At 33.8% G+C, this 12,550-nt stretch overlaps 1 protein-coding gene across 1 annotated transcript; it reads right to left on the bottom strand.

The window, feature by feature from the left end:
- Positions 1 to 4,869: 4,869 nt before the first annotated feature.
- LOC135154986 (uncharacterized) lies at positions 4,870 to 11,900 on the bottom strand. Its single transcript, XM_064103249.1, has 5 exons — positions 11,858 to 11,900; positions 9,244 to 9,375; positions 8,087 to 8,468; positions 7,332 to 7,500; positions 4,870 to 5,607 (listed from the first exon to the last, which is right to left on the bottom strand). The coding sequence occupies exons 1-5, from the start codon at positions 11,898 to 11,900 to the stop codon at positions 5,578 to 5,580; spliced, it is 756 nt and encodes a 251-aa protein (XP_063959319.1). The 3' UTR covers positions 4,870 to 5,577.
- Between the last annotated feature and the right edge of the window lie 650 nt (positions 11,901 to 12,550).

Below are 12,550 nucleotides of genomic sequence, written 5' to 3'. Positions count from 1 at the left end.
TCTATGCAATCTCGTGTTCAATCAAACATTCAAACATGGAAATAATACAGCCTTGTATAGTGATATGCATGTACATGTATGTCGGCTGTGTTAGTTGATAATGGCAATTTGTTCAGATCATTTTTTTTTCTTCAGGTTGTTCTTTGGGCCTGATATAGCCATCATAAAATGATGAAAAGTGGCCCGTAACTGCCACGTAATAAATCATAACTAAATCAAATAGTATGAATTTTACATCAAATTCTTCATTGGTGATGATACATGTAGGGATGGAAGAAGATGCGTGAGATTTAGAGAAATAATAGAAAGTGAAAATTGTGATATAGGAGAAAGGGGAAAGAGACCAAAATGTACTATGCTAAACCATAAGTGCGATTATGCTATTGCATGGGTATTTACTTCTAAAGAATTACAAATAGATAACTAGTCCCCCATTCGCATTTGTAATGCTTGTCGTTTTACAGAATTAATTGAACATAGGTTAGGTTTCAAAATATTTGTTTTCTCTATTTTTCTCCCAGGTGAAAATTTCTGCCTTCAATAGTCAACGGAAAAATATTTTATTCAAATGAGACAACCAACAATGAACTAAAAGTTTTGTCGTTGTGGAAACGGAGAAAATAGAATTATATAGAATGATAACACCCCCTCAAAAAAATAAAAACAACGTTGTTTGGCGTGCCCCTGCAAATCATGCAGACTTGTGTTCTGTTGTTCATGTGTGATCCCCCCCCCCAAAAAAAAAAAAAAAAAAAAAAAAATGTACATATATATATATATATATATACATATATATAGAAAATTATATATATATAATTATATATATACATATAATTAAATAAAACAAATAACTAAATAAATAAATAAGTAAAAAAATAATGATAATAATAACAATAATGATAAATAAATCAATCATTATTCAATCAATCAATAAATTAATAAATAAATAAAAAATAATAAAAATAAAGAGCAAATCAAAACACTTTTGATTGTAGATGCTATGATATAATTCCAGAAAAGATACCTTCTCTCATTGTGACGAATAGTAATAGCTAGCATGATTCTTTTGGAGGGAAAGGGAAGATAAATAATAAAAAAGTAGAAAAAGACAATGAGAGACTTGAGATGTATGACTACAGATTCACTGTTAGAGTCATGTTTACTCGCTTCACTCTTTAAAATAGGGGCCATAAAATAAATCGAATACTGGTATCGCCCTTTCACGCGGTTAAAAATCATAATTTGAATGATGATATCAATGAAAAATAAGGCTAATGACAAATGTTAATGAAAGAAAGCCAATTCCAGACTGGTTTGCAGTGGTAAAGGTATTTTATTCCAAGAAAGACAGCCTCGCTGCAGAGACATAAATAATAAAAATACAACGTAAATACATATTGATAAAATAACATCATATGACCCATGTACATGTACAACATTTATTCCATGTGATAATTTACAATTATTTTAATAAATAGTTTATACAATATTATGATTATAAGTCTCAATATGACATTTCTTTATTCTTGCTTCACATATAAGGGTTGATAAAAATATACATATATATCCTCCATAACTAAACTGCAGTTTGGATAAAAAAATGCAAAAAAAACCATTCCTGCATATAACATAATATTACATAATAAAAAGACAGGTTTTATTGCAATACGATCCAATTAAAAATAACTCACCGCCCACACCTCTTAATATATCTGGTTTAATGCACTCTGGTAATTACAGTGTTGTTATGTTGAGCTAAAGGGAAAATAAAACAAACTACAATCAACATCATGAAACAGATCTGACGGTAAGTGGTTTACAGTCTAATATATGTGTAAAAACATTTCTAAAAATCTTAACTTCAACCAGTAACAGCTTAACTAGGTTCGTGCATGCCAACAAATCAATATTATATATTCCTGTGGTAAATCTGTATTTGTAAAATCATAGGATTTCAGAGGCTTACTTGGATATAACCCTGGGATGCATTTTGAAGGACATTTGTGATAAATGGTGAAGTTTGTTTAATTCCATTTCATTTTCATTCATTCATTTTGCCATCATGTGACTTTGGATTCGGAAACCAATTGATGTGAGGAGCTATACAGCGCGTATCAAAAAAAAAACGGGACAGATTTGAAAAGTCTATAAAATTTTGGTTTCAAATTATGATGTCTATATTTTGGTGTTAATAGGTGTTCTAAAGGTCTTATCTTTCAAATGCTATTAAAAAAAAATTAGTTTCGTTCATGCTTGAGCGAACACGGAATGTTTTTGTCTGGGGTTAAGAAGGAGGCTTGCGCCAAAATGGCATAAAATTATAAATATATTGATCGGACTTCTTGCTAATTAGCAGACTTCCTTTTACTCTTTGTCATTATCTTTGCCATAATTTTCTAATCGCGCAGTCAAAATTCATTTTCAGATCTATTTATCTGCTTGAATTACTATGTTGTTTCGTTTTAACAAGCTCTCTGTTAGCTTTGAATATTCCTTCTTCAAGCTAAAACAATTTTGTTTCAACCGAATTATGGGAGAGCATGGATTTTTTTATTCAAATCCTTTCATTGTGTGCTACAAAGGTTATGGTGCCTTTTGAACAGTGCCACACAATGGGCGGGCGCTCGGGATGCCCCCCCCCCCCCACCCCCCTCAATCAAAAAAAATCATGATCAAGAAAAAAAAAGAGGACAGGAGATAAAAGGAGGGATAGAAAGTATTAAAATATGATATCATTTTCTGAATATTGTCAAAATCTATCACAAAATTTAATATTACAATACAAAAATGGTAATATTTGAGTGCTCACTTCGCTCGCTCACAACTTTTTGATACATTTTACCCAATCTGCCATATAGAGCTCCTTCAAAATTGACTCAATACACTATTGCCATTGAAAGACATGAATCCCTTCATGTGTTTCCTGTCAAGCAATTAAACTTGGTCAAGGAATTAATGACCCCTTGGAAAATAGATTCATGTCTTTTAAAGGTACATAACATAATTTGTTTCACATAATAAAAAGATTTGAATATTCACAAGTTTTCCCAATTAATAATTCGAATCTTCTTGCTTGGGTTGACAAAAAAAAAATATTTTCTCAGTCACTTATGAAGGAAAATTAAAAGGTAAGAGAAGTTTAGATGAAAAAAAATAATAATTCAATTAAATAAATAAATTTGTATATGAAATTTGACAGTATAATTCGAAAATTGTGGCACAGATGAAAAGGTCAAGAAGAAGTCTCCTTAGCAAGAAGTTTGATCATCATATTACTCATATTCTGCAATTCTTGCGCAAGCCTCTTTTTGAACCCCAAACAAAAACGTCCCGTGTTCGCTCAAGCATGAACATTTTTTTTTTATTGAATTTCAAAGATAAGACCTTAGAGCATCTATTAACACCAAAATAATGACATCATTATTTGAAACAAAAAATGTATAGACTTTTCAAATCTGTCCGGTTTTTTTTTTAAGATACACACTGTAGATATTCGGATATTCAAAATGTATTGTCATGCTCAAAATAAAAAGAAATTACATTGGCATAAAAATCATATTCTGGTTGTTGGTATGCAAAGAACAATATATAAGCGTTGTGGCCCAGTGGATAAGTCTTCGGAGTTTGAAACAGAGGGTCGTGGGTTCGAATCCCAGCCATGGCGTAATTTCCTTCGGCAAGAAACTGATCCACAATGTGCTGCACTCAACCCAGGTGAGGTAAATGGGTACCGGTAGGAAGTAATTCCTTAAAAAGCTCTTTGCGCTATGAAACCCTAGCTTAGCCGGGTAATATAGGAGCGCCTTGAGCACCTAACAAGGTGGATGTGTGCGCAATATAAATACCCTATATTATTATTGTTATTATTTTTTTTTATTATTATTATATAACATATAATAAATAATTAAAAAAACTAATGGTATTAAATAATATACAATGCAAAATTGCAGAGTGACCTAATACTAACCAAAAACAATATAATAGTACGTTGCAAGGGCAGCTGCGCTGAAACTTTACCTGGTGCCGATGGGGAAAACGCCCCAAACACGGTGCCAGTCCAACACATACGTGGGCCCCGGTTGACATTGGACAATCACAACACATCACACTACAAAAACAAAAAAAAAACACCCACACTAACTATACTATTAAACACATTACAAAAACTCGACAACAAAAAAACCCATACCACACATTACAAAAACACATCACACTACAACAAAACTCACAACACATCACACCAATCCACATTACACACCACTCAAAGTCATTAACAACAATGATGTCGAAACGGCACCCGTCCATTGCTGAAAACCACCACCACGCGCGGCGGTCCCCCAAAAGGACCAAGCAGCATAGCCTCAGCACAGCCGCCCTGCAACGTATAAAAAGTAATATAGCATGACAATTAAGTCATCTATGTAAAGTTTATTGAAGCCAGCCTTTGTAAAAAAAATATTGCTCATTTTGATTTAGTGATCTGTGCAGTGCCCTTGTAAATGTAAATCACTTTATTTTTGGAACCCAGGAAAAATGATTATAAGTAGAATGATATTAACTATAAGACAACTTTTTCATGTACATGTGGGTTTCTGATAGTAATAAGCAGTCGACGGTTTTCAGAAAAATAAGGTGCTCTTCTGAACGATGCGAGAAATAACCTTCTTTAGTACTACGTATTTTACATCCTTACGATGCTCTGTTGGATTTTCTTTTAAAATGTAGGATACCTGTTTTTTTCATCATTCATTAATTAGCAGTAATCCATCATGCTGCAATTCATCCTTCATTGTGTACTTTGGTATCACGGTGGTACGATGAAAAAAATACATAAACGATGTATCATAGAGTTAAATGGATATCATTAAAAGTCTGTTATAGTAGTGTGGAAAATTCTGTAAATTTAAAAAAAAACCTAAATAAAACAAACGTCATTGCGTTCTCCGGGCAGATTATTAAAAAAAAAAAAAAACGTGTACAGTATACTCCGAAAAGCAAATCGATATCTATCATATACATTGTACATTATATACATAACTAAGCTTAAGCTTATGTTTTAAAATGTATATGTAAATTTTATATAAATATGCACTTGCTCTGCACAATCATACTCATAAGTATACAGAAAGTATTATACCACATGAATTATGTGGAATATATTGCCTAAATGGATACCTTGGGTGCGTATTTTGTATGGTATATTTTGATACGGTAGGGTGATAGGGAAATTAAGAAAAAGGAGAACATTCAGACACAAACTTTTTCTTAAAAAAAAGAGATAATAATAGATAATAGACAATCATGACAATGTTGAGTGAACGTACACAATGGGTGAAAGGGAAACTTAGAGAAGGTAACATTTCATACACAAACATCTTCTTTAAAAAAAGAGAATAATAGATAATAGAAAGGGTTGACTGAAATCACACAGCCAACGCAAGAAGAGCCGGTTAGCCATGCCGGATTGGGGTAACATCAAGCTGTACTCGCACTCATCCTGTCCCAATACCCACACGTTGAACAAAGTTTCATTCGGCTCCAGTGTCTGCATTAGGGATGCTGTCTCCTGGATGTTCATCATTGTTCGGGTAAGAGGCACTTTGATTCCTATGAGCAGATACAAGTATGATAGTATTGCATGATATATTAAATCCCTACCACGCACTGGCGGATCCAAAGGGGCGCCGCCGTCCCATGCCCCCTCTATTTAGAGTCATGATCGACATTTGTAATGTAAAAACACCGTTTTTATTCAAGTGTGACCCCATTTTGAAAGTTAGGCCCCTTTAAAAATATATACATTAATTACATGTAATATTTCCACGAATGAAAGAACCCTTTTTTGCTTGTCAAATTTTCAGCCTGAAAATGAGCCCCCCTCCCCCCTCCTCCTTTGTAAAATCCTGCATCCCCTCCTGACACCACATTCCGTGAATAGCAAAATCAATGTAATCGGAATAGAAAATAAAGAGCGAATTCACGTAAGGAACTATTTTTCACCACCTGATGGTACATGTACGTTGCTCGAGAACGTTACGGTGATCAGATTATGCCTTCGTGATATCATTAGTCTTTTTTTTGTCAAGAAATGGATGAACATAAAGGGTGACAGCTATGCTTTTGCGTTTCAATTGTTTACGAGGTTCGACGTGTTTTTTTTTTCTTGTTTTTGGTTTCGTTATGTTTTGGATGCATTTGATATTATCATTGCCTTATATTACTTCCATGGTAGGCCTAGTTTCCACAAACGATGTTATTATGGTTCTTATTTTTTGTAGTTGGGGCAATATTGATATTGAAAACCTTTAATATGTAAGGTATCAGCTAATTAGGTAATTTGCAAGATAACCGTGTGGTCATCAATCCCAGAAAAAAAAATCATTTGAATCAATAGAGAAAATTTTAACACTAAAAATTTTATCGAAATCTGATGTAAAATAAGAAAGGTATGCCATTTCATTTTTTTTCCTATTTTTTTTACAAAACAGTTATATGCACACACACCTCAGTGATATGCAAATTAGAAATTCGATGATGTCACTCACCACAATTTATTTCCTTTGTTATTGTTGGATTATTCAATATTTCACTTTTTCCAGATTTGACAATACAAACGAACATAAATAAACCATAACATGTTCTTTACATATTCAGGACGACTAATCATTGTTTTAACCTGTGAGAAAAGGTTTATACTTCATATTCCATGTACTAAAATGGGTTGGCTACGTCATCAGCCTCCCTATTTCCTTATCGACAAGGATTTAGATGTGCATATAACTATTTTGTGAAATTATGCAAATCTTAAAAATGACATAAGTTTCGTATGTTACATCCGATTTCAAACGAAATCTTGGAGTGCAGTGCTTGTTGGAATTTTCTCTTTCTATCTGGTGGAATGGAATTATCCTTAAAATATATTAGCACAAGACAAAGTCGAACCTCTCCTCAGTTGAAAAACGTTTTGCTGTAGCAGCTGCCAAGTCTTGGAATGCCATCCCTCTTCCAGTAAGAAAAGCTTCCAGGATTCTTGGCTTCAAATCTTCCCTTAAAATGTACTTCATTCCTCAATAATTAATTTCCCTTTTATGTTGGATATTGCGATTATTATTGCAAAAGTTTAATCATTATTGATACATTGTACGCGCTATGGTACTTTCTGTTTTAGCGCCTGTATATATCCATTGTTATCATTATTATTAAAACAGATTTTGACATCTGCATTTACCCCTCATTATTTTAACACACGAGTTTATGTGTACAAACTTATTGTTGGGTGTCACTATCTCCCGGAAGATTCTATATTGTAACAGTTGGGACATTTCGATTACCTTCTCCCCACGTTTCCCCAATTCGAAGCCAACGTAGACACCTGTCTCCTCGGGGAACTCTTGGCGTACTCGTGTCACCACGCAGGCTGGAAGAGGCCTTCGAACTCCTTTACCCATGTATCCGTGTAAGTAATCTGACCAAATCCTGTAAGCGGCAAACCGATATGATCTGAAATGGCCATTTGAAAAGGAAAGAACCATAAGGACACCAATATGGACATTTACTTCGGTAAAAATTACCAAATGCTGCAATGCAAATACCCACATGAAGCATGCCAAAGTCTGGTGAGGAAAGGTCAAAATTGGGCAGAAAGACTCGGTACTAAATCTTAAAATTTGCTACGATATGAATGTAATTTGACCTTCAATCCAAATAAAGGCTTCATTCAATTAATCAATACCTCAAATAAAAAGAAAATTCCATTCATATTTTCCGGAAAAGAGCAAAGTGTGATTTTCTTCAAAAATCGTAACATGGGACCAGTCGTAAGGTGTGCGGTGAATCTATTTTGCAGCCAAAAAAGTAAGTTCAGTCCAGGTTCCAAATGAACATCAACCCTTACTTTTTATTTCCATCGGATTTTTTAACCACTTTATTGTTTTTACTACAGTTGTATCTTGTTATCATTTTACCACCCCCACCTTTCTTCTTTTCTATATGTTTTGTTTGGTATGTTATTTTCTTTTCTTTATCACTTGAACATTTTAACTGAAATTCCCCTCTCCCTTAATAATAAACACAATTAAAGGCTTACTCGTTCCCCATATTTCCAGGAATTCGATGGTCTTTGCTCCTCAAAGAGAGAAACACTCGAAGAGATGGTTTGTTAAGACATATGACTTGGAATTCTTTAGAATCAATTATACACCCATTGGTCTGAATTTCACGACATCTCTTGAGTTCACGGCAACAAAGGCACTGTACATCAGGCTGCATCACAGGACAGTTCCCACACGAACACCACCAATTGCTCTCCATCCTGTCTCTGTCAGGTTCACCTGCATCTTTATACCCAGCTGTCGCTAACATCCCATCAGCCTCCCTTCTCTCGGTATCTTGGTCAGGTTCATCATCACATTTACTTTTGACTGCCTTTAATACCCCATCCTTCTTGCTTCTTTTTGTATCTTTATACTCTGAAGAAAAATAAAACATCAATATAAAGAATGGTTAGATCTCGTCTTATGCTAACGCACAAACGACTTTGAAGATACAGGAAAAGTACTTCATGAGGCGATTAACAGTATATGGGGTCATACCAACATGTAAGAAACAACACGCAAGAGAAGTATTGAACTTTGTGCTCCCTTGACCTTTTAGAGCTGGAGTACTCAAAGACTATATTCTTGCACTTTCAATTTTTTATGTAATATCAACGAATAAAGGATGGAAGGAATTCTCCTGACCGATTGACATCTACCCTCTTACATTGCCCGAGTGAACGTCGACGATAATCATGTAAGCTACAGGTCATCGTGGATCATTAACAATTAATTAAATCCATTTCAGTGATTCCTGGGCACAGTATTTTTCATGGATATTCGATAAGAAACGTGAAAAATAAAACCTAATATGTCAAGGAAGTATAGACTCAAAATATCACGGGTTGAATCATTGTGAGAAACAATCTCTATAGTAAGTACGGAATATCTATTTTAAGGGCCAATGGGATTGACTTACATGTACGTAGATATAGATATCGTTCTCTTCCAGAATAAACCAATGATTCAATTGAAATAATTTGGTTGAAAGAAAGAGGAAATAATCAAATGACAAATGCATGGTAAGGATGTGCGATGGTTGATTTTGGATAGTGATAATGAATACAGTATGTATCACAATAAGCAGTGAATCGGTCTTTGTAAGAAATTAACAAAAAATACATGATGACCAACTTAGCACAATCTTTACCTCGTGTTAAACAGGGCAAGCGTCCACGTATTCGGTGATAGATCAGGCGCACCAACTGGACAATCACTCCTAGTAGAAGTACGGCAAAAATTATCACGCTTACAACTATCCAGGTCAAACGATCATATGACACTGTTAACAAATGGTAATATAATAATGGGTTTAATATAGTCAATATCATCGTAACATGATCTTATCTTATTATATAGTCCCGGATAGGCCCCATAGAAAATTAATCAGACCTTGTTTTTTCATATATACAATATTTTTATGGTGTCTTGTCAATGAGAGGGTACTGTTTACGAATCAGAATGACGCCACTCGTGTAACCTTGAGCATTTTCCGCAAATTTGCAAAATCCGACATGCCCGCCAAAATATGCAAATTACCCATGAGAATCATAAAATTGCCCGCACATTGGTCAACAAATGTATGTATTTGTGTTGCAGGGGTGAAATACTCTGAAAAAACGATTTTTGACAAAAATATTCATAATTGGCGCCATAGACCCCTGTATTCTTCATTATGTACAATATGAATGGGGAAACTAATTTCACAAAAGTGAGCACTAAATGCAAGTAATTGAGATTTTTGGTGAAATAATGAAGAAAACATGATTGCTAACGAAATGTATCATTTGCTATGTCATGTATGCAATAAATGAAGCATTCTAATATTTAAAAAAAGCCATCAAATGCCCTATTATGTACAATGTTAATGGGGAACAAAAAACTCACAAGAGTGGGTATATATCTCCTTTTCCCTTTTCGTGCTCGATTCAATTGAATTACTACTTTATTTATATGTTAGTGACCATTGTGAAATGTCTAGTATTGTATGATTTTTTTTTATTCTTAAAATTGCCTCTTATTTCTATCTCCACCTCTTGCTTTCCCTTCTCTTTTGTCTTATCCCTATTTCTTTCCCTTTGATCATCTCTTTCCTCTTCTCTCTCCTCTTTCTTCCTAATATTTCATTCCCCCTTTTTCTTCTTTTGTGACACCTTGTAGTAATTATGTTATGGTCTTTGGTATTTGCCTATGATACATTTATTTCTCATTTATATGAATTTGTATCGTATTTAATTTTTATTTATAATGTTTACTTTATATTTTGTTATGTTTCGATTGTACATGTAAACAGTCTTTGACTGCTTGTGATTGTATTTTGATAGTTTTTGTTGCAATAAAATCCAATATATATATATACCTTACCATTTATGATTATTTTATTCCATATTCCGAAGCAGACTATTTCTATAAATATATATATATATATATATATATATATACACACACTAAAATGCATATTACTAGTATTAAGATAAGCGATTGGAATACTGGCTAAAAACATAATTTTTAACGAAATGTAAATGCAATTTATGTGATAAATGCTGCATTTTGACATTCAAAATTGCCGTCATGGGCCAATTATACATTATGTACAATGCCATTGGAGAAATAGATTTTCACAAGAGTGATCACTGAGTAAAATAATGTCTGAAAACATGTTTTCTAACGAAACATATCATTTATTTTTCCATGCATGATATAAATGCTGAATTGTGAAATTGAAAATGGCCCCTATAGGTCCCAACAGAATTATCTACAATTTGAATAGGGACATGTAATATTTTAAGAATTTATATTTACTCCACTATGAAATCCATATAATCCTGTTGTATAATAAAACATTATTCGAAAACATGATTTTTATGAAATATAGTATTTCTTCTGCCATGTAAGTGATAAATACTGTATTTTGACATTCAAAATAGCTGATACAAGCCCTAATTAAATTAGGTTACATGCGTAGAGGGAATCTACTTTTACAAGAGTTAGAATCATAAAATGCATGTAACTGTGATGTATGAGTAAAAATATCGTCTTAAACATGATTTCTAAATAAATACATCACATATTGGTCATGGAGGTAATAAATGCTATACTTTGAAATTCAAAATGGATGCCATAGGTCCTTAAAGTATTATGTATTATTTAGGACATATAATTTTGACAGAATTTGGCTTTGCTTGACCATAAATATTGCATATAATTGTGATGTAAGAGTGAAATATTGTCTAAAATCATGGTTCCTAACGAGATATATCATATCTGGTGCATTTAAGGTGATAAATGCGGCATTCTGAAATTGAAAATGGCCGCCATGTGACTTTATTGTATTATGTACAATTTGAATGAGGACAGATGATTAAGGGCATATGGCGGCCATATTGAATTTTGAAATATAGTATTTATCACCTAAATTTTAGATAATATGATATAATTCTAAAGTAATCATGTTTTCAGACAATATTTCAGTCATACAACACCATTTGTTTAAGAAGTGCCAACATCTGTTTAAATCATTTGTCCCCATTCACATTGTACATAATACTGTTGGGGACTGTAGCGGCCATTTTGACTTTCAAAATACAGTATTTATCACCCAAATTTTAGATAATATGACATATTTCGTAAGTAATCATGTTTTCAGACAATATTTCAGTCATACAACACCATTTGTTCAAGCAAAGCCAACATCTGTTAAAATCATTTGTCCCCATTTACATTGTACATAAGGCGTCTTGTCAAAAGTGTGTGTGCGTCTTTACCTTTATATTCTACGGCGAACCCGCTCAGCGTGCCATTGTCCATTTTTCTTTCCTACGGGTCAGTGCTCTTGCCATTCAAGACGCCAGCGTGCCCTTTTGCAGCGAAAACGGACGCGGCTCTTTTATCTTTTACAGTGACACCTCGATGAATCCTCTCAAGCAACTATCCGATTTGTTGTTTTTGCATGAGCGCCCTCTATGTTGACAATGCGAGGATCCATGCAAAGGCCGATAATAGTTCAGTGGCGTGTACGTTTAATTGTTATATTTTCCAAAAGCTACGCTTCTACAAATGTTTATACTTCCTGCTTTCAGGCTTCAGTAGTAACAAGTTCAACTAGATTTAGATTGTTTTGATAGATTAATTGAGCTTAATAGCATGAACATGTTGTTTTAGTTTCAAGAATAGACCGTGTTGACCGTCTAAAACTTAACCCTAAAAGGACTGGGGGAGCATGATGCCCCCCTTCGACACTTCGCACGATATTTCTGAAACGCAAACAGATAGCCCCGCAAAATTTTATGACCTTTTTTTGAAGTCTCGCGCAACTTTTGAGACCGAATTTGTGACATACGGGTATAAGCATCGCGACGTCACTTGACTTTTTACGAGACAATGTCATGCCGAAAATGGCTCATTTTCATAATTTGTGTACAAAGTCTATGGGAGATGAAATATAATTATAAAAGGGT

Source organism: Lytechinus pictus, chromosome 8, assembly GCF_037042905.1.
Source record: "Lytechinus pictus isolate F3 Inbred chromosome 8, Lp3.0, whole genome shotgun sequence".
NCBI lineage: Eukaryota > Metazoa > Echinodermata > Echinoidea > Temnopleuroida > Toxopneustidae > Lytechinus > Lytechinus pictus.
This window is presented reverse-complemented; position numbering and strand designations above follow the sequence as displayed.

Bases quoted from the DNA above. Each gene is read 5' to 3' on its own strand.
- LOC135154986 (XM_064103249.1), bottom strand. From the start codon at position 11,900: ATGGACAATGGCACGCTGAGCGGGTTCGCCGTAGAATATAAAG. The intron at 8,469-9,243 runs GTAAAGATTGTG...ATTTTTCTTCAG, and splicing joins CTTGCCCTGTTTAACACGAG to AGTATAAAGATACAAAAAGA. The intron at 5,608-7,331 runs GTAATCGAAATG...ATCTGCTCATAG, and splicing joins TGGGGAAACGTGGGGAGAAG to GAATCAAAGTGCCTCTTACC.